At 43.0% G+C, this 26467-nt stretch overlaps 3 protein-coding genes across 5 annotated transcripts; 2 read left to right on the top strand and 1 right to left on the bottom strand.

Moving 5' to 3' along the window:
- Nucleotides 1–954: 954 nt before the first annotated feature.
- LOC109511041 (bifunctional apoptosis regulator) lies at nucleotides 955–5780 on the bottom strand. Its single transcript, XM_019861776.1, has 9 exons — nucleotides 5449–5780; nucleotides 4105–4373; nucleotides 3590–3688; nucleotides 3413–3506; nucleotides 2999–3168; nucleotides 2782–2923; nucleotides 2238–2417; nucleotides 1960–2156; nucleotides 955–1824 (listed from the first exon to the last, which is right to left on the bottom strand). The coding sequence occupies exons 1-9, from the start codon at nucleotides 5566–5568 to the stop codon at nucleotides 1632–1634; spliced, it is 1464 nt and encodes a 487-aa protein (XP_019717335.1). The 5' UTR covers nucleotides 5569–5780; the 3' UTR covers nucleotides 955–1631.
- A 681-nt stretch (nucleotides 5781–6461) lies between these two features.
- Nucleotides 6462–12633, top strand: LOC109511035 (zinc finger protein 2 homolog). The gene is made up of 6 exons (XM_019861767.1): nucleotides 6462–6488; nucleotides 7958–8086; nucleotides 8669–9606; nucleotides 9833–10040; nucleotides 10135–10224; nucleotides 10551–12633. Exons 2-6 carry the CDS (start codon nucleotides 7960–7962, stop codon nucleotides 11255–11257), a joined length of 2070 nt encoding a protein of 689 aa, XP_019717326.1. The 5' UTR covers nucleotides 6462–6488; nucleotides 7958–7959; the 3' UTR covers nucleotides 11258–12633.
- Nucleotides 12634–13922: 1289 nt separating this feature from the next.
- gaa2 (alpha glucosidase 2) lies at nucleotides 13923–25657 on the top strand. 3 transcript variants are annotated; one of them, XM_019861760.1, is made up of 21 exons: nucleotides 13923–14220; nucleotides 14966–15065; nucleotides 16252–16788; nucleotides 17335–17480; nucleotides 17597–17762; nucleotides 17852–17951; nucleotides 18651–18770; nucleotides 19786–19904; nucleotides 19990–20121; nucleotides 20193–20303; nucleotides 20388–20501; nucleotides 21338–21422; nucleotides 21510–21627; nucleotides 21716–21849; nucleotides 22064–22215; nucleotides 22350–22498; nucleotides 22846–22987; nucleotides 23083–23181; nucleotides 24026–24190; nucleotides 24373–24519; nucleotides 24794–25657. In XM_019861760.1, exons 1-21 carry the CDS (start codon nucleotides 14087–14089, stop codon nucleotides 24854–24856), a joined length of 3033 nt encoding a protein of 1010 aa, XP_019717319.1. In that variant the 5' UTR covers nucleotides 13923–14086; the 3' UTR covers nucleotides 24857–25657. The 3 variants fall into 3 exon arrangements, with proteins under 3 accessions (XP_019717319.1, XP_019717321.1, XP_019717322.1); XM_019861762.1 differs by having other exon boundaries at nucleotides 13924–14220; nucleotides 17855–17951; XM_019861763.1 differs by lacking the exon at nucleotides 13923–14220 and adding an exon at nucleotides 14318–14438.
- Nucleotides 25658–26467: the final 810 nt, after the last annotated feature.

Genomic DNA, 26467 nt, shown 5'->3' with positions numbered 1-26467 from the left:
CTATAATAAAGGACAGATGTATGTTAAAAAATATATAAAATATTTCAAAAATATATACATATCTGGGCCTGTTTACGTAATTTTCAACAATATTTTATTTACCGGTATACATCGTCAGCCTTCCAAAATAATTGCCGAAAACATGAGAAATTGAAACACATTCTGTATATATTATATGTATTCATAATCTCACTTCAGGGGTTTAATTTAATGATATATCAATTATAGTAGAGGGGGGCAGCATCCGTAGGAGATATTAAGGGAAAAAAGTAAAAAAATATGACTTGGGCCATTATTTTAAGAGGCTGACAATATTATATACACCATATGGTGTCCATAAAGTCTCTTTGCAATTGATCAAATTACATTTTTATTATATACAAACACAATTCCAATTAAGTTGAGACATAGTGTCAAACAAATAAAAACAGAATACAATGATTTGCAAATCATGTGTAACCTACGTTTAATTGAAGTCGCTACAAAGACTTGAGATTTAATGTTCAAATTGATACTTTGATTTTAGCAATAGACAAATAATCATTAACTTTGAATTTTGCATTTTATGACTGCAACATGTCCCCAAATAGCTGGGACGTGGTTTAAAAAAAAAAAAAATGTTGAGGAATGCTCATCAAACACCTGTTCGCAAAATTCCACATGTGAACAGTCTAACTGGGAACAGGTGGGTGCCATGACTGGGTATGAAGGCAGCTTCCCTAAATTATGTGTCCGATTTTGAGGGGCCGAGGGTTCATTTATCAGAACCTACTTTATCTACAGGAATTAAATGTAAATCAAAGCTTGAATAACCACTAAGTACATCTAACAAATCTGAAGAACATATCTCTGTTGTTTACGTACGATTCTCATGTCAAGAGACGCTGTGGACACACTGTAGAAGGACTCCCCCCACCAAAAAAAAGTAAAACAAAAGCAAACAATTCCAGCATCTTACATCTTCCACAGTATTTCTTTAATCTCATAAAAATGATGCAAGTTAAAAAAAAATATCACAGTGTTGAACATTAAGTGCAAATAAACACAAAATCGAGGGGTCTTTGAAAAAGGCTTTCGTGAAACAGGAATACGCATTCTTCTGCGTTTATTAAAAATGTGCAATGTTTCCTTTGTTCGTGGTAAAAGCAAAACTATTCTGGAATGTTTTTTTCTTAATTCGTACTCTTGGGAATCTTGTCGAGATGTGTTAAAACCATCTCCACAAATTTCAATAAACATATGACACATTGCAATTATGTAGAGACTGGTCATTAAAAAAAAAAAATCTAAAAAAAACCCAAAAACAAACAAACAAAAAACATTAGAACATATGGAAACACACTTGTTCGTCTTGAAGAAGCGCAACTTTAACCAGAACACACCAAAGCTGAGTTTAACCATCGGCATATGGATCAGACAAAAGCGTGTCCTCATGCCAGTCCGTGTGGGCAACATGGAGCTCTGCCATCGTCATTCTATGTCACTCTCACCCAATATCGTCCGGCACACAGACGGTCAGAATAAAGTCGATCTTCACGCAGTAAAATGAACCTGCTGCATGTGCATTAACGTGAGGAAAAAAAAGTGATAATCCAACAGACGTTGCTGCATTTAGGACTGTCCGTCCTGCATTAATGCACCGCCGTTCCCCGGTGCCTCAGTTGCCGCACCAACAGCTCGATGTTCATGAGGGGGCTGATGTAGAGGGCCCAGTAGAAGAGACAGTTGCAGACCAGCTGTGGCACCAGAGGCCACATAAGGCCGAAGGCGAGTCCCTGAGAGAACATCGTCCACACGTGGTTCCACATCATATCCGGGACTGTCCTAATAACAAGGAAGCATGATTACCCAACTTTGACTCCATACTCTGTCCAAATTATATGACACACAGAGGTTTGCTGTAGAGACCAAATATCCGATAGCCCTGTAGTTCATCACACAGCGGAGAAGAGAGCACACCTGATTCTAGCCGTGGTGCAGAGCCTCCACAGTGAGCAGCATTCCGACATTGACAGAAGCATCGCATGGACGATGACGAAAAGAGAGGTCCAGTAGTGGACGGACAGCCAGTCCCAGGCAAACTCCGCTATCAGCTGGTACGGGAGCAGGAAGTACTTGACCATGAACTCACTCCACTGTTGCCAGTTGGGTTCCGTCTAAGGACCGAGAACATCGGCGTGTCATTTCATCGTGGATGGCAAAAAGAAATTTCAGAGTCCAATGAGGGAAAATGTGACCTGTGCATTGAAGGGCAGACTTTCCACCGGTTGACTGGCCAACGCGATGGACGGGCAGCAGGTGTGCAGGAAGGGCAAGAAGGTTTCCGAATAGTCAAACAAGTACAAGTAGAAGAGCGTCAAGCGTGGGGAGCGCTTCATGGCGTACAGCAGGAACAGAGACTTCCCTGAATTGACTGCCTGATGACAAGAGAAAAGAACATGTTTGCCAAGCATTATTTGATTAGACAGTGGTGCCTTGACTTAGGTCGCCCCTTCCAACATGGCCGCCACATCCGCACCGCCACAAAACAACGATTCCAAACATTCAAAAACCAATCCTGGAGTGAGAAGACTTTGACAATTACTGTAGAGAGGTGTGTTTTTGTGTGGACGGCACACTCATTTTCGGTCCATTAAATCTGGCGTCTATTAGCTCCACGTCCATTAAATCAAGGTTGCACCGTACGAGTAGACCGAGTTAGGGAGTTGATTCAACTTTTACATCAAGGTAGCAGTGTACATAAAAGAAAAACAAAATGGTGATATCGAGATTGTTGCTTGCCTTGTATTCCCACAGGTTCTGAGGTCTGAGCTCAATGGCTTGAAGTCGATACAGTTCACTTAGGATGGCATGTCGGTAAGCCTGATTCTGGATGTGGTAAGGCGGCTTCAACAACTCTTTCTCCTCCAGCAACATCAGTAACCTGAAAGTCATTTGTTAATATCATATAAACCTGGCATTTGAACAGAGATGCATCAACTTTTTATATCCACTGTACCTGTCACTGGGACTCCCCGACTGGAAGGACTTGCGAGACAGTTCAGGTCCCAAGGTCTCCAGCCACAAGATCATTTCCTCTGGCGTCCATTGCAATGCAGACCGACTGACAAACAATTCCTCTTGCGCCACGTCACGGCTGCTGCTCCACTGGTACAACAACAACGACGCCTGTAGGTACACGTGTTGCAATAGCTTCCGTTATAGCCAAAATACTGCTATAACCAAAGTAGTTTTTTTTCTTCCAAAATATGACATCAGTCGCACAACGCAAGGACTCGGTGAATTCTCGTTTCCTTCAACTGCACATTTCATATGTAGCACAACAATTCTCATCTGGCTCAACTGCACATAATTAACATCCTATGAAATATGAAATCAAATGACAAAAAAAAAAAATCTACTTTTAACATACCACCACACATAAGAGCACGCCAATAACTGCAGAAAAAACGAAGCCGGCTACTTTGTGCTGCTTGGTCCTCGATTTGCCCAGATTGTCGCCATACCTAAACAGAAAAACACATTTAACGGCTTTAGGAAGGCGGACAACGTCAGTTCCCAAAGCAACGTTGTCGGGAGACTTTCTCACCTCTCAAAAGCCAGAAGAATTCGGGAGATTTTGGGGTCATCTTGGATCTCTGCTCGCCTCCGCTGCACGACCTCGCTGAACAACTTGTCGGTTGCAGCTCTGGCAGAGTGAACACAGACGTAAATGTAAACGAGCATCTTTGATCAGTCTATGACGGATGGCAAAGCCTTGGAAAATTTGTTTTAGTTACATTTGCATCACACTTGCAACTGTTCCAAGGGTGAACTGCTTTTGAAAACTCACCTATTTGCTGTTTTTAATCCTCTTTCTGAAACGCCCAAAGATGCCAGTCACTAGAGAATCATTTCCCCATGCACACATGTAGATATGTGCATTTTTTTCAGCCAGCATCAACAGGCTGCATTCCACTTTGAATCGTCCCCTATAAATCAATTACTTTGGACTGACTACCCAAGTAGAAGTCGGCTTCTACAGGACGCGCAAATGAAACGCAGACATGCGTGAGGCCGAGAAACAAACATTCGCCGATGTAGTCTCCTTGTGAAAAATCCTACCTCAGCAGTGTGTTGACTTTGGGAAAACCCTCCCACCTCTGGCGGCACTCGGGACACTCGTTCTTGCGAGAGGACTCCCACCACAAGGCCAGGCAGTGGCGGCAATAGTTGTGGCCGCACGTCAAGGTGGTGGGGTTCACCAGGACATCGAAACAGCAGTGGCAGGAAAAGTCTTGCTCTGAGATTTGGTTGCTTTCGGAAAACTGTGTGGTGGAGGGGTCTTCTTCACATGTTTCCAGGGTGCCAAGTGATAAATTCTGTCCATGCATCTGGGTCAGAAATTAAAGAATGTAAATGTGAAATGACGTCACCCCTGAAAGTAATGGTATTAAAAAAAATTATGACATAAAAGTCATGAGCCACCTCTCAATTTTCACACGCCAGAGAAATAACATAACCCACTCGCGCAAGATTTCACAAACACTAAAAATCTATTTCCGGGTTTGGAAGCGAGTGACACTGGCTCGCCACCATGCCAAATAATTAAATTCGGTACTGTTGAGTACCACCATTGCTTCCCCGGGGTACCTAGAATCTGAACCGGACCCGTTCAAATGTAAAAGGTGTGTGATTACACTTTACAAAACCAGGTTATTTCTTTCTTTGTTGTTGTTTTTAATACAAACTATATTGGATTGGCTACAATACAGTGCTATTTTCCCTTATTAAAACACGTTAAGTAAAAAAATGTGTTGGGGGGGGGGGGGTCCGGAATGGTTTAAAGTCATTTCAACTGGAAAATGTATTGCATATATGGGAAAATTAATTTCCTATTCGAGAAAACACAAGTTTACATAACGACAAGGAAGCACTGTAGTTCCTCTTGACACACCTGATTCAAATGATCAAGAAAGCTCTACAGAAGCCTGGTTCCACGTTTGAATCGCAAAAATATTCCATGGTTGCAGTTGTACAGGGAGACTAAAACATTTGATAATGTTCATGTTTATAAGTGACATAGGCTGAATGTCACATTTGAGAGGCATTGGATAAGCGCCTCGGATAATGTCTGATATTACCATAAAACATTTTGCAGTTTAACACGAGGCAAACGTCATTTAAAATTGCCTTCAAAGAATAGTACAGTATATCCGTGACGAACGTCATGTGTTGTTCTTGACGAAAATAACGAGGTGATACTTCGAAAGTACTTGACTTGCGTATTAAAAGTTTGGGCTAGTTAGCTTGCGAGCTACTTCCACAAAAGACACCGTCAGCAGTGTTGTCAGGAACTTGACTTACGAGAGTGTTAGTCGGCCGCCAAAAGAGCGCTACTCCCCGAGTTTAAACTACTCTGATTGTTATTTATTATTTTGAAACGTTAGCCACGAAGCTAGCACGTACCTTGTGAGAGACCCAGCCGCCGCCGACCGATGACGTCGCGGTCCACTCGGCACCTTGCATGTGTTGCCCTAGTGAACTCAAGACGAAATCATCTGTGAAAGAGAGCAATGACGTCGACATGAATCCTAAATGCACCGAAACGCCAGCGTGTCCGGATCTTCCTCTTCTTCCTCGGCTTGCGTCTCCCACGCGTGGGGGTCAAAACACCTCCACGTGGAGGCAACGATGCAGAAGTGGCAACAATCAACCACTGTGCTCAGCGAATACAGAAAGTTTATTTAGAACGTTTGGGGTCTGGTAGGGCGGAAACCCTCAAAGTTCACCTGAGGGTTCACAGCGGAGAGAAGCTGTATGCGTGTGACGTATGCGGGAAGTCCTTTTATTATTTCCAACTACAGTAGGTGGCAGTGGCACGATCATTGTCAATAGTATGTACAGGGAGTCTTAGCTGTAAACTTTTTTCCCCTCCAGGGATTAAATTAAAGTTCAAGGGTGACTCGCAGAGTGTTAATAAAGTTGTTCTTTGAGGACACAGTGATACGCAGAGGTATATATATTTTTTCTACACCAATAATACAATTTATAGCTGCGACAGAGAGTTTTGGGCTGCTCAAAACGTTTTCTTAGGGGAGTGTAACAGAAAATAAGTGAGAAGTGCTATGTTACGGCTCTCTGAATGGTTATCTGAGTGTTAATTTGTTTCCTGTGACTGCAGAAAGTTTATTTAGAACGTTTGGGGTCTGGTACAAATTGTCCATTCCAACTTAAAAGAGCATCGTGTTTTATAAATTACATAACGAGTGATTTTTACTTTCTTAATGAAAGGAATGTCTCGTAAATCTTATGCTGTCTTGTCTGAATTATTTTCTTTTATTTTAAATGGCACAAACTCTATGACTGTAAACCGAAACGAAACGTTTGCTTTCTATACTTGCTCTACTGTGGCATTGCAATTAGGTGACTTTATGAACAAGTTTGAAATCTCTGCGAAAACACGTGACGTTTATTGTGATTTCAGACCGGAAGTTCCATCGTTGCTCGTAAGATCTGCTCGCTCTGACCAACGCCAAACAGTGCAGTTGTGCTAAGTATCTTTCTGTACATATAGGTTTGTCCAGTCGTGTGGAGTAACTTGAGTATACACCATAATATATTATATAGGTCAAAACTTAGCCTAGCTTTATTGCGCTAAGAAAAAAACTCAACCGGAAGTTCTCGCAGTGTTACCTCTTGGGCTCGGCGACGAGAGCTTGAAAGATTTAAACGGCAGTTTTGATTAAGTTGAATAATGCCAATATTTTAAGTATCCAATTGGACACGTTACAATTATGTCACTGGGAGTGCAGAAAACGCAAGCAAAAGTTAAAAAAAATGTATGGCAGTTTCAATGAAACCTTTTTACGGGGGACTACTTTTTTGTAACCTGGGGGAAGACATTTTCGCTCAGGTTAGTGTCCATGTCTTTTGTTAGACAGACGAGACAAATTTAAGGAGTTTTTATGGGCTCCTTATCCTCATTCGATGTCTTTTAATTGTGTTAGCAACCGGGAGGGACATTTTATCGATCAGGTACTGTCTCCTGTATGGCTAATCGTAGCGCTAATTGCTAATTTACGAAGTGTACACCAAGCAGTGACTCACCAGCTAACAATCACTAAGGTGTCATTTTTTTAGGTGTGTAGGGTGTGTTTTGTAGGGTGTGTTTTGTATAAAGTGTAACTTCTCTATGATTAAAAACTTGTTTGAAGTCGACGCGAATGCTGGCCAAATAATACCAGTGGGCGAATGGCGCTAAGCTAGCTGGGCAACTGAGGATAGTGTGGCATTGGAAAATCAACCATTTGGTTAGAAAGAACACAACGCGAACTAACCACACGTCACATCTTATTAACTTGTTTACCGTTTTAATCCCACCCCTTGAAACTGGATCGTCGTTTCGTTTGAAGACTTTGCTACATTCACACCCCTTTCCGAACAAAGCATCCTCTCTGTTGATGTGTCCTTGAGCTTCACAATGGATGACTTCCAGCAAGGAGGCACTGGTTGGGGAATGGGCCTGCAAGGATGCATGTTTAGTAATATATTGTACAGAAATATGAATGCCAAACATTAGTTTTTAATTCCATTTGTCATGAGCTAAAGTCCATGATGTGACATTATATCTAGTATTTTAGTCAGGATATATACAATGCACACTATCATGCCGTCTATCTAATCAGCATCTTGTTACGACATACCTGCTGTGAGTTGTCAGGATTATCTCTGCAAAGAAGTGCCCACTTACAGGTGTGAGAGCAACATTTAAGAGAAATTGTCTTTTATTTTACAACTAAAATGCAAATAGCCCCCCAAAAAACTGTAAGCATGCATATCATCATTTTCAACACGATACATGCATACAAGTGCCAATCAGAGCACCTCATGTTAAAAATGGCATGTAAAACATATTTAATTGAATTAGCATTTAAAAAAACAACAACAATCATCCTTGACACCATGTCTGTGACAGAGATGGGCTCCGAGAGTCCTGACCGATTTGGACCGTCTGTGATCATGATGACCGAAGAGGAGCAGCAGCAGCAAGATATCGGTTGCCTGATCAACTCTGACGGTGAAGAAGTGGATTTGTCTGATCTCCGTAAGTCAATTACACCGTCACTTGTTGGATCACTTTCATTCTGTTGTTGGCACGTGGGTTATGATTCACTAAAACTGATTCTCCTTACACTCAACATTGCTATATCAAAAATAAAGTTATTTTGTGTAAAAAAAAAAAAAAAAAATCAAGTTCACTGATTAAAAAATTTGAGAAAATCACAGTAAAGTTCACAAACGATAAAAAGGTTAATGAAATTGAAAAACAGAAGTTTATATGACTCTCGCTCAAAAATATCTCTGGCTAGCTTGGTCTTGTTTTGTCCTTTATTTTAAAGAAAGAATAATGGAATTGAGAAATGTTAGGGATTGGAGTCGTCTAAATTCAAACGATGCCTAACCCTAAAGATGGTTCAACACCCTGCATTAGAGGACCTGCTTAACACTTTTCCCACTTCGCTTATATCTGAAACTTACTTTTATGATGATTCTCAAAATTTGTCTTGCAGTACAAAGCAAAAAAAAAAAAGATCAGTAAATGGCTCTTAGCTTGAAAAACTCATAAATTCGGCGCTGACTCATTTGTGGTTTTCCCAGTGACAAGTCTTACTTTCTTTCCACGCAGGAGAGACTGCAAGCTCAGGCAGCGTAGCCACAGAACCTCCCTCCACGACGTTCAGTCAAAGCGAGAATGAAAAGCCGGCCTCGTTTCACACCTGCTCTGTGTGCGGCAAAGACTTCCCTTACGCCTCCAAACTCCAGCGCCACCTGCGCACACACTCGGGAGAGAGACCTTTCCCGTGCTCCATGTGCAACAAGAGATTCCCAGAGAAGGGGCTGCTCATGATACACGAGAGGGTCCACACGGGAGAAAAGCCCTATCCGTGCACTTTCTGCGAGAAACGGTTCGCCAGTCAGGGCGAGCTGCGACTCCACCGGAGGACTCACACGGGCGAGAGGCCGTACCACTGCTCCATCTGTCTGAAGAGCTTCTCTCGCCATTGGCACCTCAAGACGCACCTGGACGCCATGCACTCCGAGGTGGTTGCCGGTTTCACCAGGAAGAAGTTTCCGTGCTCGGACTGCGACAAGAGCTGCAACTCGGCCGCTGAGCTGCGGGACCACCAGCGGACTCACACGGGCGAGCGGCCCTATCAGTGCTCATTCTGCGACAAGCGGTTCGCCTTGTCGGGCACATTGGTGCGCCACGAGCGCCTCCACACGGGGATCACGCCCTACCACTGCTTGGACTGCGGCAAAACCTTTGCGCAACAGTGGACGCTGACCACGCACATGCGCACGCACCGGGGCGAGAAGCCATACAGCTGCACGCAGTGCGACAAGTCGTTTGTGGCACCCGGGGAGCTGCGGAGGCACACTCGGATACACACAGGGGAGAAACCGTACACGTGCGGCGACTGTGGGAGACACTTCTCATTGGCTGGGACGCTGAGGAACCACCGAAAGTCATGTGCACAGATGAAAATTGGACCGCCTGCGGTTGAAACTGCATCGGGGGGCTCGTCTGAGAAAGACACGAAGGCCAGCGACATCGACACTGAAGTGAGCAGCTGACTTTTTTTTCCAATTGTCTTTGAGGAGCAGTGGGCATTTAACAAAATTTATTTGACCTACTTTTAACGAAATTATGAGCAAATACACAGTCCATGGCCCGGTACACAGGCACACACACAGTGTGTGTGTGTGTGTGTGTGTGTGTGTGTGTGTGTGTGCGCACACACAACATTTGAAATGAATAAGTATTTTTGTTGTTGTTAATTTTTTTTAGGTGTGTGAGATTCAAGCTGCACCCAACATTCAGGCCTCCTCCGCCTTCTCGTCTTCCTGCTCTTCCACTTCTTACTCCTCGTCAGATGACGTCAACTGTGAGCAAGCAACCGAGGCTGAAAATAACTCAAATATGCCGGAGACGGGAGTTTCCAGTCCGCACATGAGCGTCGTCGTGAAAGAAGAGGAAGAGGAGGAACCTTTGTGCGGTACATGGACATGGCACGTTACATTTCCAGATAGTTTGTGGATGATTCCAACTTACCTGGGATTGTTTTGTTACATTTTTCCTCTGTCGACCAGATGAAGCGTTGGCTGCGGAATGCCCTGCTGAAGACAGAAATTTACCTCCAGTGAAGGAAGAAATAGAAGATGATGGTGATGTTCTCAACAGTAAGCACATTTCTGCAAAGCTTCAGTTGTGTTCCGAGTCATCGCCGCGTGTTGGAAAAGGGAGTTGTCATTTTTTGTTTGCATTCGCCAGTTGATAATAGAAGTTTTCTCAAGGCACTTTGCACAACAGGTGTCCAAACTCCGGTCCTCGGCCTCCACTACCCCTACGTCACCATAACATTATTCAGAGTTGAAATGTCTCATCCAGTGATTCTTTTTTGTGCCTCTCGAGCGGAGCCCAGATATCACAAACTTTTCCAATCTTACAGGCAGCAGCAGCCAAAAAGTTGAATCCAGTTTTTGTTTAAATTGTGGTCTTTCCGCAGCACCTCCAAGGGACGGTCAGGATGCGTCAGGCTGTGACAAAATCATCTCTCCGACCTCCCCGGTGCAGGATCAGCGTAAGAACAACAAGATCACAAGCTCATACTGCTGCGGTTTGTGCGGCAGGGACTGCCACAAGATGTCGGCGCTGCAAATCCACATGCGCATCCACTCGGGCGAGAAACCCTACCAGTGCTCCCTGTGCGGGAAGCAGTTCACCCAGAAGGGTCAACTCAAGGGCCACCAGAAGGTCCATACTGGGGAGAAGCCCTTCGCGTGCCCCGAGTGCGGCAAGTGCTTCGCTCACTCGGGCGCCATGAACCGCCACCGACTGACGCACACGGGGGAGAAGCCCTACCACTGCTCACTGTGCTCTCGCAGCTTCAACCAGTCGGGACGCTTGCGGGAGCACGAGAAAACCCACTTCGGGGACAAGCTCAACTGCCCCGAGTGCGACAAGACCTTCACGCGCTCCTCCAGCCTCAAGAACCACTTGAGGCTGCACACGGGCGAGAGGCCGTACAGCTGCGACGTGTGCGGCCGGGGCTTCAGTCGCTCGCAAAGCCTCAGGCTCCACAAGCGCAAGCACGAGCTGCTGCGGGTGGAGGAGGAGTCCGGCTTCAGCGTGGGGGACGAAGACTTATCGGACAATAACTCCCGGGTCGATGTGTGTAGAAGTGTTAAAAATGAAGAGGATTTATTTCTATAAACCGCACTGAGATACCAGGGGAGTCCTTTTAGACTGTAGAGCGGGCGCTTCTTTTTTTGCTGCGGCCACATTGTGAAAGGTGAAATTCCACAATATTGAGAAACCATGTTTAAAAACAAACAAACAAAACAAAAAAAAAAAAAGCAAACATTTCTTGGGAGGGGCATAGTTTTACTAAATACATTTAACCTAAAAAAAAACAACAACTTATATTATGAGGTACAACGATTAATCAACAACTAATCGTTTTTCAAATTAATTATATTTGAGAATTGTCTTTCAGAAACCTTGTTTCATTTAAAATTGTTCACATCCTTGAAATTTCAACCTCTCACCGGTAAGTCTTATTTCTCTAGTCCTGCACGAAAGCAGACTAATTCGGTTGTGTTGAATTTGAAGTACAGTCATGCCTTATTTTGACGGCAATGTTTTTTTTTATTTTATTTTTTTATACATTTATTAATCGATAGACTAATCAATTATCGATGTTGTTAGTTGCAGCCCTAATAACATTTTCTCAACATAACAGTGTTTCGTCTGCTACTCGTAAAATGTTTATTTTATATGGTCTCTCCATTGCAGATTTTCACCAGTTGCGGACTGGTCTGGAGCACATCCCTCCGAGATAAATCTGTTAAACGTAAAGAAAATTTGCTAAAATGATGTGACGGGGGCTACGCCTGACCCCTAAAGCCCTTGAGTTTGCTCCCCGTTTGTTTGACTGTAAAGAGGACTACTTCTAGGAGTACACCCTCACTAGCATTAACATGGTGGTTGTAATGAGCAAAAAAATATTGAACTTGCAGCTGAAGTCACACACATGCTCATGATGCAATTTTACAAGCATCTCTTTAAATAGACACGAGTAGAGCTCCTATATTCTGTGTGCGTGTGTGACGTACCCCCGTATCCAAATATTTCAATCACAGTTTTTAGAATGTTATTTATGGTAGTTTAACTCTTTATATAAGGTGCGTGATGTCACTGACTTCCGTGCAGTATTTGCTCCTCGCATTGTCAACTACTTCAATTTGAGGACTGTAGCAAGTGGTTACTGCAGTACCGTTACATCAAATGGGAGTAATTTTTTTTTTTTAAAGGGCCATTGTGAATAAGCAACATGATCATATTTATCTTGTGTATACCAAAAACATTTTGCCTTTGTGTACATTGTTTTTTTCTATTCTTTTTGTAGTATTGTCAATACAAATGTGGTTGAGCTGGTTTTACCCTGGTGCAGAAGACTGACTTAGAGTTTGAAATCGAGTAATTATATTCCGGAAAAAGGACAAAGGTGACATTTTGTTGGAAGATTTTCCCTGGGGCCTCACTTGTCTCGATGTATCGGGAAGGCCACACTCAACCTTACAAATAAATAAAAAAAAGTATCGATTTAGTTTGTCTTCCAGAGTTTTACGCTTCAAACATCCATCCAAGTATAGTATTGAAAAAAAATGAAATACAAAAATTTATGGGGAAAAATGTCTTTCCAAGAATATAAAAATAATAGAAAAAAAGAGAATAGTATTCTTATGGGGGCAGAAGCATTCCACATTGATCCAGGTGTCAATATTGTATACAGTGTATATAAAAAAAAAAAGTCGACATGCCTCTGTTCAAATTCCAGGTATTTGTAATATTAAAAAAAAAAAATGACACCATGACAGATTAGATCATTTCAGAACTTTTCCCTGTGGTCTGCAACCTGCACAACACCGAAGGAATGCTCGATGCTATGCTGTACAGCAACATGGAGTGATATAATTAGATCACAGGGCTTTTATTAGGTCCCGAAGTTAGAATGGCCATGCAACCTTTATTTAAGTCGATGCATGTGTTCCTGCTTTCCTTTTAATGTTTACATACAAGGCAACCTCGAGACTCACTTTTCAAGGCTAACTAGATCAAATCTTATATTATTTTCATTTTATATTTCTGAAATATAACTCAGTCTAATTTGATTTTACTGTTAAATTAATATTTTGAAGTGTAGAACAAACCTGAGTAATTATTGTGGCATTTATTTCATTAAATATTTACTGGCAATTTCAATTTGAGTTACCCATGTATAAAATACAGTACTGTAGTAACAATAGTAAGTGCCTAACTGTTCCCAAAATATGCTTTGAGTTTGATATGAATTATTTGCTCATGACTCTTTTCTTTATGGGGCTGTGATTTTAATTACCTTATTTTTTTAAAGATTTACCAGACGTGTTGTGCATTTGCACAAAATATTAGTATCTCTGATGTTGGATTTTACTCCGTATCCGATGGGAAAGGAAGAGTTAACTTTGTGTACAGGTTTATTTCCCCCATTGAATGAAAACAGCAAGGCTGTTGTAAATAAGTGACAAAAATAAGTCATGTTTACTCTTGTACTTAATTGCATTTCAGAGTCTTTACTTTTTTACATTTACGCACAATATCTTTACTTCTACTTAAGTAGTTTCGTGACATCTGTAAAACATCAAGTCCTTTTGGGGAATTCTTTATAATTATGAAGAGAAACAGTACAGTTACACTTCCAAAAATAGCTTGCAAACAGTATACTGTAATTTCGAAAATGGCTTGATTTTCACTATCGTACACATTTTAAAGTTTCACAAACTCCGGAGTGGTTACTGAATGCAACACGATGGTGAATGGAAACGTCACTGGACGTTCATCAAGTCGTACTATTTCTTCATAAATACAAAATTTACACTCAGCAAAGTAGCTAGATGATGTTTGGAAATGAACGGGAAAATTTTTAAGTTCAACTAGCGCGAATCTGTAGTAAATGGGAGGTTTCACGAGCGGAATATATCACATTTTCGACGCTTCTAAATGCGTCACGAGAATAAACAGACCCTCACTGCGTCAGCGTTGTGCAAACACACTTTTGCCTCTCAGTTCAGTCGTTCCAAAACGTGGTTGAACTGGTGCGCATGCCTTCACTTAATTTGCTCATTAATATTCAGGTAAGAGCAGCTTAAGTCAACGACATTTGTAAAATTTCTTTGAGAGCTCACTGCGCTTGGGCAAAGCCGCTCCTGAGCTAAAGATAGCTAGCGAGCGACTAGCGCTTGGAGTCGTAATAAATAACAATTATTAAATGTTTCAGCGTGTCACATTTAGGGTAACTAACTTTTTAGTCTAAAGTCGTATTGACGTGATATTCAATGTGGAATATACGAAGGTAAGAGCATTGTGTTCTTTGAATGCAAATGGTCATGTTCTACCAGCGGTGTTTATGTTTATTATGTAACGTTCCGAGATAGTTGTTGCGCTTAAAGCATGCTTTGTGATAAAGGGCGTAAATGGTCAGACTTAATACACTTCAGCGAGGGACAAACAGATGGAGAGTGTAATCAAACTTTTTAATTGGATATAAGTCATGGAGCCATTTGCCCAACTGCTAAAATGTTAATGTGCACATTAGCTGAACATAAAAAAAAAAAAATAGTACGAGATATCGGCAATCGTCAGTAATATGAAATAAGATCATTGATATAGGAAATGTACAGCATACATGAACACACTTTCTTATAATACCTAAATATGATTCAGGCCAAACAATGGTCGACTGGGTTTGATTCTGGCTCCGGCGTTCCTGTGTGGAGTTTGCATGTTTTGGGTTTTCTCCGGGTACTCCGGTTTTCTAACGATTTGCAAAAAGACATGTCATTTAAAAATCATTGCACTTTGTCCTGTTGGCTATCTCAGAGTCCCACGCGGTGCCGTCATGGTGTCGTATAAACTGTTGAACCCTGAGGATGTCCAGCTATCAGAAGTCAATCACCTTGTCGAGGAGGAGGAAAATCCAGTGAGTTGATAAGTTATCATTAAGTGTGTTGTCAACCTTGAAAACTCATGTTCCCCCCCCCCCCCGAAGCCCTGAAGGGGGAAAAAAGAAAATTTTCTGTAGGAAAATCTCTGAATGAATTATGCATTTCCCCCCCACAATTTAGAATGGCTTCCAGGTGTCTTAATAACAATAAACCAATTCATGTTACGGCAGCTTTCTGAGCCACAGTGGTTATGAAACTCTTTTTTTTTTTTTTTTTTGTCTGCATGACTGTATTATACTGACCCTCCGGCGGCCAAATAACACACACCGGAAGCTGCAATGAATTAATCATGATGCACAAACTGCAAATGGAAAGTGTGTGCATTAGTCACCCACTGGCATATTCAACGACTGCAGCTCTGCTTACCCTTTGTCTTTGGCATATTGATAATGATTGTGTGCAGTCAAACGATGGACTTTGGATGTTGTTCTCCAACGACAGAACGACGAGCCAAGTTATTATCCAGATCAAGGCTAAAAAAACAAAAAAACAAAACAAAACCCTAAAATTTCTTTGTGGGGCAGTTTTGCGAATGAAGGACTTCATCAACAGTTTTCTTTCTTATCTTCGCATTGTGTGTAGCAGCAAACTTTAGTTTCTTGTCGAGAAACAAAGCTAAATTGATTAAAAAAAAAAACAAAACTGCTTCGCAACGTCTTTCAGCTTAGTAGAAGCCAGCTAGCTGATGCTGTTCCGAATCAGCATCAGATTTATTGGCCCAGTATATAAAACGCACAAGGAATTTACGAACGGGAAGCCTGGCGGTTCGCTGTTAACCCTTTCATGCACCAATAATGATAACCTGATTACACGATAGGCTGTCCCCTGTAGTGACCGTGCTCCCTGAAAGGGTTAAGCGCCCCAATAAGCTATTGCTAGATAGCTGTCAAGCTCGAGCCCTGTGAAGCTTTTTTTGGACAGTCTGAGTGGTTCTCCTGTTGATGCTACGTTCTTTTGATGGTTGTATTGGCATTTGAGTCTCAGTTTTGCTCTTCACTCTGTAATAATAGGATGCAAAATATCAATTTCGACCTGCAAATAGCAATGCAAAACTGCTTATTTCAAGCCTTATCCCAATATCCCAAACTCTTTGCGATTCGTCTTCGTGTAGGCTCATGTGACTCTCCTGTTGTCGAGTCTGATGTTGTCTTATGTCTGAAGGTGTTGCACGCAGAAGGAGCCTCTCTGCTTCCCCGTCGTGTGCCGTGCTCGGCCACGACGGGGCTCCTGGTGACCGGCTGTCTGCTGCTGCTCCTCTGCGGAGGCTGGCTGCTGGGCACCATGTTCTGGCTTCACCGCCCCTCTAGCCTGCTGCCTCATAGACCACCGCCGCCGGCTCAGGCCACCTCAAAAGCCAACGCCACCGAGGCCAACTCCCTCTTCCGCGAAGCATGCGCTCTCATCCCGGAGCCGTGGCGCTTCGACTGTTTCCCGGAGAGAGGAGTGGTGGTGACCAGAGAGATGTGTGAAGCGAGGAACTGTTGCTTCATCCCCGCCGCTCAACCTTCGGGAAGTAACGGTGTCCCCTGGTGTTTTTATTCCCCGGAGTTTCCCTCCTACTCCGTCGAGTCAGTGAGTGACACAAGCTTGGGGCAGAAGGCTACGCTTGTCAAAGACGTGAAGGGTTACTACCCTGCAGACATTCTGACTCTGGAGTTGGATGTCCGCTACGAGACGGACACGAGGCTGCGGGTCAGGGTAAGTGAACCGCTTACACCTGCAACAGTGCAGAGGTTGTCGGTTCAATTCCAGCTCCGGCTTCCCTGTGTAGAGTTTGCATGTTCTCCCCGTGCCTGCGTGGGTTTTCTCCGGGTATTCCGGTTTCCTCCCACATTCCAAAAACTTGCACGGCAGGCTGATTGAACACTCCGAATTGTCCCTAGGTGTGAGTGTGAGCACGGTTGGTTGTCTCTGTGTGCCCTGCGATTGGCTGGTAACCGGTTCAGGGTGTCCCCCGTCTACTGCCCAAAGACATCTGGGATAGGCTCCAGCACCCCCCGCGACCCTAGTGAGGATAAAGCAGATCGAAAATGGATGGTTGGATATATATTGTCGTGTGACTTGATTGGCTTAAATCTAGTCCTGTAATGATGTCTTACTTGAAATTTAGTCGGGACGCAACTTATCTTCCTTCCTTTCATTTTCTATAGGAACCCTGTTACTGTGCTTTTTCATAATGTCAGGGCAGGTCATTAAAAACAAATGATATAGAGTATCAATAGTCGTGTTTGTGCGCCCAACTAGATCACAGACCCTTCGAGTTCACGCTACGAGGTTCCCATACCTGTTCCCACCGTCAGCAAGAAGGCAGAAAGTCCCGACTACAGCGTGGAGCTCTCCAAGGAGCCGTTTGGTCTTGTTGTGAGGAGGATCTCTACAGGAGCCGTCCTGTAAGTTGCGCAAAAAAAATAAAAAATAAAAACACCATACAGTACAAAGTCTCACGCTTCAGCATTATGTTCTATGATGAGGCTTGATCTTGTTTTATCCAAATGTTTCCTTTCAGCCTGAACACCACCGTGGCTCCTCTCCTTTACGCCGATCAGTTCCTGCAGTTCTCCACCTCTCTGCCCACCGAATTCATCTACGGCCTGGGGGAGCACCGCTCGAGCTTCCTGCATGACGTCCAGTGGAACACGCTCACCTTGTGGGCCAGGGATGTGCCTCCCGTGGTGATGCGACCTTCTCGTTCTCCACAGATGTGCTTCACCGAAGCGTTTTGACGTGGGTGCCGCTTTACAATGTCTGTTTCCTTACCGTGCAGGAAAAAACCAACCTGTACGGAGTTCATCCTTTTTACCTTGCAATGGAGAAGGAGAGCAATGCACATGGCTTCTTCCTTCTGAACAGCAATGCAATGGGTCAGTGTGTTTCTCAACTTCCCCTTGTGGTTAGGCTAATTGCATGAATGCACAATGGTAAACAGAGGAACTGCGTGGTGGGGAAGACACACAACTTAAGACAGACAAATAAAAAAACAAAAAGGAACACTTTTTTTTCTCCGTACAGTAGTATTGAAAGAGCTTTATGGAGAAAATAGACAGACCAAATTAAAAAAAAAAAAAATCCCAGAATTTTGGTTCTTTTATGCCTTCGCATGTAAGCAAGGTGAGCCACAGTAATTTGTTTCAGTCGCTGTTTGTAGCTTAATTGGAGCCTACCTGTGGTAAATTCAGATTGATTACACATTATTTCCCCCGCAGTTGACCGGCATGTGAAAAAAAACGTTCATATTATTATGCGGAGTTTTGTAGATGATTTTGAGGATTTGTTAGATTTTTTTAAAATAAGGTTGTAGCAACAAAATGTTGAGAAGATGAAGCGGTGCGAATACTGTGTATGCATTGTAATTGTTTTTGTAATTGCAGCCACTTGCTGACACAGCACTCGTCAAAAGAATATTCATTTTGGTCGGGCAACTGAAACAGTCAAGCAAGTGGGAATGGTGTGGTGTCCTGTTTCTAGAAGAAATGAGTGTAGAAATGTAATCTCGGTGCATGGTGCGCGCCAGCCGCTTTTTGATACAACACGCTGTTTACTTCCTTATTCTTCTCTATCAGATGTTGTCCTGCAACCTCCCCCGGCCCTCACCTGGCGCACAATTGGTGGGATCCTCGACTTTTACGTCTTCCTTGGTCCCGATCCCGGATCTGTGATCGAACAATATCTGGACGTAGTAGGTAAGTGTGCTTGCGTAATTACCACAAGTGAGGTCCACGCATGACCTAATTTCCTAAATGTGAGCGACCCCCTCATATGTCAAGGACAAATACTTTTTTTTTTTTTACCCTTTTAGTTTTCTTGATGTTTTGTTTTGGGGCATAGCGGTGCCTGGCATGAGTTTGCTGGCTTTTTCAGAACTTTCCTAAATGCCACAATTCGGACCGTTAATCAGTACTGTACATTGTACAGTGAAACCCTTCTACAACGAAATCATGTTTGCAGCAAGAAATTTTTCACAACAGGGGACTTTTCACTGTAGCAAATTTGATCTCAGACGTAAACACGAACATACACTAAAAACGTATATGTGTACTTTCACTTGCATCAATTTCTTGCATAATGTCTTTTATTTTGCTTCCTCCATCTTTCATTTTTATTACCTTTATCCCGTCTTAAAGCGTTAAAGCTTTTCTTTTCTTAACTCCTTGGTATGCAAAGGTCCGTTTTGTCGCAATTTTAGCAATGCAACGTTCGTGCTGCGTCTGAAACAAATACTTCCTGTACGACTGAGCATGTGTAAACCAGTGTGGTGGTTGCCGTTTCCGAACGAAGCAGTAGAGGTCGCTGTGACATGCTGACATTGGATTCGACTTTTGCGGAAGCTTTGTTTTCGTTGTAGTGTATCTCGTTACGAGGCAAGAGCAGAGAAAAAGATTTCGTATCACGGAACAGGGGGACTTTTCGTCATAGGGGGAGCAGAAAAGTGGGAATGGCTTTCATGCATGAAAATGTTTTCACACTAGGGGGTATTTTCACCCATGTAGGTTTCGTTGTAGAGGAGTTTCACTGTACCTTAATTTCTACAGTTACAAGTCAACACCTTAGTAACGTGAATAGTGTTGCCCATTTGGCACAGTGTCAGGTCAAAGAAAAGTGACTATCATGAGAACTGTGCTTATCTTGAAATCCTTTGAAATAAAGATTTCGTCGTGTAAAATAAATGAGCCGTATTGCCCTGCTCTGACACCTTAGGTCGTCCAGCGATGCCCATCTACTGGGCTTTGGGTTACCATCTGTGTCGCTGGGGTTTTAACTCCAGCAACTCCACCTGGGACGTGGTCCGGCGCATGAGGAGTAATGGGATACCTCAGGTAGTGCGGAATTAGCATGCGCCATCCGGTTAAACCATGAAGCACGGAGACTTTCAAAAACATTTGACCTGTCTTTGGTTTCCAGGATGTCCAGTGGAATGACATTGACTACATGGATCGAATTCTGGACTTCACTTTTGACCCGACTAACTTTGCCACGCTGCCCAACATGGTGAAGGACCTGCACGCTCACAACCAACGCTACGTGATGGTCATTGTAAGCACGACAGACCTCGTGTAGTCACCGTTGTCGTTTTGTGGGTAGAGTCTGATGGTCTTTGACCGCAGGATGCTGCAATCAGTAGCGTTCAGCCTGCAGGATCCTACTGGCCGTATGACGAAGGACTCAGGAGAGACGTTTTCATCAAAGACACAGAAGGAAAAACACTCATTGGGAAGGTGAAAATGGGAGACATAGTCAAGCATGGGGGGGTACATCTTATGGTACAAAAAGGAATGGAAAAACTCATTCTCTTGTTCTAGGTGTGGCCAGGCCTGACTGCATTTCCCGATTTCTCTGATAACGTCACCCACGAATGGTGGTACGAGAATCTTAAGAAATTCCATGATCAGGTGCCATTCGATGGATTATGGATTGTAAGTGTCATCTTCATTTTAGGACATTTGAAATTGTTTCTTCAAAGGTAGAGAGCATCAACAATTTAACCGTGCTGCGATCTGTTTGCTGTGTTTAAAATGGATGCCGAGCAGATGTTGGTACACGCCTCTCCAAAAAAAATCAAATGTTGACTCCAGGTTTCCAAATGAACTAATCTGTCTGACAGTTGGATTCATGAAACACATGAAAAAATTGTTGATCCAACTTTTTTGTTTAATTTTAACTAACAAACTAGTTTTTTGTATAGTCCGTTTGCAAATGAGGCAGCAATCTGGGTGAGTGGTTCGCATGGCTGCCTCACAGTTTTGAGGTTTAGAGTTTGAATCTGGAGTGAGCAAGTCTCCCCCCCATCCTGGATTTTCTGCGAGGACTTTGGGTTCCTTCAAGATTCCCAAATCATGTTCGAGTCATTAAAGACGTCATCATTAACCCTTTCAAGGACAGCGGTTACTACAGTGGACATCTTATCATGTTATCGGGTTACAGGGTGCATGAAAGGGTTAATGAGGATAAGCGATACAGAAATTGAATGGATGTTTAGAGCAAGTTTGTCTAGTAAACAACAAAAAAAATCTCATCAAATTAGAACTATAACACTTAATGTTCACCATACCGGTTGTCTTGTCACAGTCTCAAGATTCAAAATAACGATTCAGCAACCACATCAATCTGTACATCCTATTGAAGGATCATTTTGTAACAGTCCTACAGGAAGGATTTTTTTTTTTTTTTTTGTACAGATGTATCTAACACTGTGTTGCAAGACTTGATGTATCCTAACCACCTCCCCCTGACCCCCTGATATTTTGTTTAGGACATGAATGAGCCATCAAATTTCGTAGATGGGTCAACGAATGGCTGCCCGTCAAACAATCTGGAGCATCCTCCATACACTCCAGGTGGGTGAAGTGGATCCGTCAAGCGTCATGCAAAAACACCGTAACGACATCCATTTCTGTAGAACAGTACTTCTGGTTCATTTTTAGGCATACTGGGAGGTTTGCTGCGCGCCAAAACGGTGTGCGCATCATCACTGCAGAAGCAGTCGATACACTACAACCTTCATAGCCTGTACGGACTCATGGAAGGGGAGGCATCTGCAAGGTCGGCAAAGTTTGAGCAAATTAGTCAAAACTCGCTTTGTCTCTGGTTTGCTTTTTTTTTTTAATTGGTCATCTTCTCACTTGTCCAGCGCTCTGAGGAGGATCTCGGCCAAGAGACCTTTTGTGATCGCTCGCTCCACCTTCCCCGGTCAGGGCAAGTACACTGGCCACTGGCTGGGAGACAACAGGAGCCAATGGCATGACCTTTACTCCTCCATAGCAGGTCAGCAAGAAACCGATGAAACCACGCTTCCACACATTTATTCAAGGCCTTGAAAATAGTCCTCCTTTCATTGCTGCTTTTCTGGGTTTTGAAACCGATTGTCCGGTGTTTTAATAAGAACCTGTCACACTTGCACTGTAATGAGTGTCAGTTTCATGAAATGTCATTTTAACGTCCCACTGTTCCGCGTCTTTTTTTTTTCCTCCCCTTTCAGGCATCCTGACTTTTAACCTCCTGGGCATCCCGTTGGTGGGAGCTGACGTCTGTGGCTTCAGCGAGCAACCGCAGGAGGAGCTGTGTGTCCGCTGGACACAGTTGGGCGCTTTCTATCCCTTTACCCGCAACCACAACGCCATCGACATGAAGGTTTGACCCCCTGAATACGAACAACCACGCCACGCGATATTACTTGTGATTTAGTTGCTACCATTGCTGTTGCTCTGAAGTGAGTCATTTTTTTCTTTTTTCTTCAAAATTCAAATTGATCTTCCTGTTCCCAGCCACAAGACCCGACGGCGTTCAGCCCGCTGGCCCGCACCGCCATGCAGCAAGCTCTGCTGCTGCGCTATTCTCTCTTCCCGCTCCTCTACACTCTCTTCCATCACGCACACGCGCAGGGGCACACTGTCGCTCGTCCGCTCGTCTTTGAGTAAGTAAAACGGCGAAATGAAAGGCGCGTCCGTTAGTTTGTGTGCAATGAAAAGAAACACAAAGAAAGAAAATGGTAATGGATTAATTAGAAATGGATAACATAAGTCGATGGTGTTCCAAAATTGTTCCGCCGTTGTCCAATTTGGTAAATATTTGTTCGAAAAACACTTCAAGGCTATTAACAAAAATCAAGTGAAAAACAATAGGTGAGGTGGTAACTAAATGTGCCACTTTCAAAATGAGATTTATTGATTGAAGTTATGACGGTGCCGAAGAACGCTATGTTATTTTTCTGATTATATTATGGATTTCTTTTTTTTCTTCCTTTTTTCACCCTCTCAACAGATTCCCAAAGGACACAAAAACGTACGGTATCGATAAGCAGTTCCTCTGGGGGAGGAGCCTACTGGTGACTCCGGTTTTAGATCCTGGGGTGGACTTTGTGGAGGGCTACTTCCCAGAGGGTCTTTGGTATGACTACAACACGGTGAGTTAAGACCCGGATCTCACCGTCTGGCAGGTGAGCGCTTGTCTACCTGCCGTGGAGTTCTTAACACGTCTGCTCGTATGCCTTCAACCCAGGGCGACTCGCTAAACAGCACGGGGGAAGAGGTGCGACTCTCCGCTCCTCTCGATAAGATCAACCTGCACTTGAGGGAAGGATCTATCATTCCGACGCAGGTAATCACAATGGCGTCAACTGCAGTTGGAGATGTTAAAGATGTTTGTGACGTGCGTTTGTCACAGTACCCCAACGGTCGAGTTTTGGAGCGTAGCTTAGGCCAGGGAGTGTGAAAACTTTTGTGCTGAAGGGCCACGTTTGTTTCCGACATCAGAAGGATGAGGCAACTCATTGTTCGATGATGTAAAAATATTTTGAGTGTGTAAAGCTGTCTCTTTTGATGCTACAGTCATTCATTAATATTATTAGTATTGATTCAATGAATAGTTCTTTCATTTTGAAACATCAATATGTTCAGTTGTGTATTTTGCTAATATTTATTCACATTGCGTCGCTCTTCAACTGGAATTGAAATTATGTCATGAAATAAATTCATGCACAAGGAATACAAATGAATGAATACATTTTAATTAACAAAGTCCTGGGGAAAATAGAGGCAACTAGTTTCCATCTGCAGTGTAAAAATATGGAACAGACTAATTGTGGATCTTAAACAATATCCAAGCATAAACCACTTCAAAAATATGAAAGACATTTTGGGGAGTTTTACGCTGAAGTAGAGGAGTTCGGAAAAAAAAAAAACAGGTTTTGAAAATGAGCTAGCTAGTTGTAGCGTGACCAAAACATTTCTTGTTGGAGGTAAGATTGATTTTATTGCTAACTGTAATAGCTGAACAGTTTGTTCCAGGAAAATAAATGGCGAAATGAGTAGTTTATCGTAAATAGTGCAGAATATAATTGGAAGGAAACAAAAAAAAATCTTCAAGCCATCTTTTTGTTCAACCCAAACCTTTTTGTTCACCTTTTTTTGTGCATGTGCTCCTGTGCATTCCCCATCGAAAGACCCCCAACCTGACTTTGTGGGTGAGCAGCGGCCAGCCTCTTCATCTGATCACCGCGTTGTCAAACAACGGCACCGCCTGTGGCGATTTGTTTTGGGACGACGGCGAGAGCCTCGACACCTTTGAGACCGGCCAGTACGCCTACATCGTCTTCAGCGTGGCTCAGGTAACCACACATTGCTTGTTCCAATTCAAGCGGCAACTTGCAAATCCGCTTCAGTTGTCACAACATTCACATGTACGCACTCAAAAGCGAGTATGGGACAGCAGATGGCAACACTCGAGACATTAGCTCGTATAGGTATACCGGATGAAAAATGGCAACTCGTTTCTCCATTGGGTCCACAGCAAACGATGAGCTCGCGCGTGCTCCGCAACCACTTGGAGGCCTCGTACATCACAGTGCAGTCGGTGTCTTTCTACGGCGTGAAGGAGAAGCCAAGCAAGGTGCTGGTCAACTCCAGAGATGCCACCTTCGCCTACAGGAGCAACCAGGTGGGGCAGAGGAGATTCTTTCTTTCCTACACAACATTGCAATTCTGTCCCACTATTGCCGAGGAATGCTGTTTTAATTAATTAATTTTTTAAAATGTTTTGGGGTGTGTGTGTTTGTGTGTGTTTTTTGTTTTTTACGAATGCTTATGACACAGGGACACCTTCAAATAGTTTGGTGGGCTGAGATTTTATACTGAAGTTTGTCAGTCGATCTTTTGGTCATCAAACTGGCCCTTCTTGATCTTTACTTCGCTGTCTCTTTCTGTCCTCGCAGGTTTTATCTGTAGCCGATCTCGGCCTTAACCTCAGTAAGAACTTCACCATCAGCTGGCTGTGAGCCCCGTGACCGCTTGCTTTGATCGACCATAGCTACTGATGGCTCTCCGAGTAAGCCTGAGAGACTGAGTGTCTGAAATAAATAGACACTCTTAACACATCCCATCAAAAACTGTTTTTTTTTTTTTTAATTGACTATTTTAGTGACTGATTTGAGAATGGCTTCACCAAAGTACCCTATAACTTTACCCATGGAGGATGTTCCAGGCAAGTGTTTTTTTTAGATATACTTTTCAAATGTATTTTGAATGATGAGAAGGAACAGTCCTTAGATTTTGATAAGAAGCCACACATACAGTAGATGACATTTATGGTTGAATAAAATGGGATCCATATTGCATTTTTGGCAATATTTAAATATGAAGAATGCCAAAACAGACTAGTACAGACCTATTTGTCTTGCTGGTAAGGACAAAGTTTGTACGAGCATATGGACCTCAATTTGAACGTAACAGATGTGGAGTAAATGCTCAAATGACTTTCCATTGCGCTGGAATTTAGAAAGCACGAAGGCATTTATTCGTGTGTACAAATGCACATAAACCTGTGTAAATACAATTCATGTTTATTTGGATTTGATGTATGTATTTGAAATCCCCCTCCCCCCTTCACACCAGCAAGATGTGATGTGCAGTAACCAGGAGACATTTGTCAGTGTTGCTACTTTTGCACTAATTTATGAGATGAACACTGGTGCCTTGTGATTTGTTTAGCATTTTTCTGTTAAGTTGCTGCTTGTCATGTCATGTTGGCCAATCTTGTTTGTGTCTTGTGCAGCAATAAAGTTTGTTTTGAAAGTACAGTACTTGCACTTGTACTACCCGCTCTCTGCCGCTGGATGGCAGCATGTCAACGTTTGTACTTCATGCATTTCAGGCAGTGGTTCTTTCCCTTGTTTGAGGTACCGAACCCAACCGGTTCATATGCTGTAAGGCTTTAAATAGGCCAGTTCGTTCACATGCTAACTGTTTCCAGATGAAACACAAATCACTCATTCATCGATTATAGGGGGCGGGCCAGGGAGGCGGCGAAAGAAAAGAGCAGCGGGGGTCTTTCTAAAAGCATTCTGCTCCTCTGACAGGGGCATTTCCTGTCTGGATTTGGGAGGATTAGTTATTGTGTGTGTGGGGCCTTCGGCCTACAACGACTTTGTTCTGTCATAGAACAATTTTAAAAAAAAGGTTTAAGGTCTATATTAGCATAAACAAAACAGGCACGATACATTTTGAAGGGTGTCATAAACACAGATTTCCTCTTTGTGTCTGGTGTGGAATGCTTTTCTTTCTAAACGTGGCACTTTGTGGTCTTGAGACTTGACAAAAGCCTAACACAACCACGCGTGCATACTTTCTCTCTTTGAGTCCATAGCATGAAGAAGAATGCTTTTAGATTGGACATTGTCGACTCGTCCTCCCACTTCCTGCCCAAGATTTTTATGAGATTATAAATGTTGGTATACCTACACTGTTGCCATTTCAAAACAATTCAGGCCATAGCTCAGTGGTTCTCGAACTTTTTTTACACCAAATACAAGCTCAAAAAAATACTGAAAACAAAACTTAAAAAAAAAAAAACTCTTTCATGCACCCTGTAACCTGACATGATGAGCTGT

This window comes from Hippocampus comes, unplaced genomic scaffold (genome assembly GCF_001891065.2).
Source record: "Hippocampus comes isolate QL1 unplaced genomic scaffold, H_comes_QL1_v1.1 scaffold7, whole genome shotgun sequence".
Lineage (NCBI taxonomy): Eukaryota > Metazoa > Chordata > Actinopteri > Syngnathiformes > Syngnathidae > Hippocampus > Hippocampus comes.
This window is presented reverse-complemented; position numbering and strand designations above follow the sequence as displayed.

Excerpts from the sequence above, each read along its gene's own strand:
- LOC109511041 (XM_019861776.1), bottom strand. The coding sequence starts at position 5,568 with ATGTCGACGTCATTGCTCTCTTTCACAGATGATTTCGTCTTGAGTTCA. Across the intron at positions 4,374-5,448 it reads GCGGCTGGGTCTCTCACAAG|ATGCATGGACAGAATTTATC; the intron begins GTACGTGCTAGC and ends TTTCTGACCCAG. Across the intron at positions 3,689-4,104 it reads AAAGTCAACACACTGCTGAG|AGCTGCAACCGACAAGTTGT; the intron begins GTAGGATTTTTC and ends TCACTCTGCCAG.
- gaa2 (XM_019861760.1), top strand. The coding sequence starts at position 14,087 with ATGCGTCACGAGAATAAACAGACCCTCACTGCGTCAGCGTTGTGCAAA. Across the intron at positions 18,771-19,785 it reads ACAATATCTGGACGTAGTAG|GTCGTCCAGCGATGCCCATC; the intron begins GTAAGTGTGCTT and ends CTGACACCTTAG. Across the intron at positions 21,628-21,715 it reads GAAGGGGAGGCATCTGCAAG|CGCTCTGAGGAGGATCTCGG; the intron begins GTCGGCAAAGTT and ends TCACTTGTCCAG.
- LOC109511035 (XM_019861767.1), top strand. The coding sequence starts at position 7,960 with ATGGGCTCCGAGAGTCCTGACCGATTTGGACCGTCTGTGATCATGATG. Across the intron at positions 8,087-8,668 it reads AGTGGATTTGTCTGATCTCC|GAGAGACTGCAAGCTCAGGC; the intron begins GTAAGTCAATTA and ends CTTTCCACGCAG. Across the intron at positions 10,225-10,550 it reads TGATGGTGATGTTCTCAACA|CACCTCCAAGGGACGGTCAG; the intron begins GTAAGCACATTT and ends GTCTTTCCGCAG.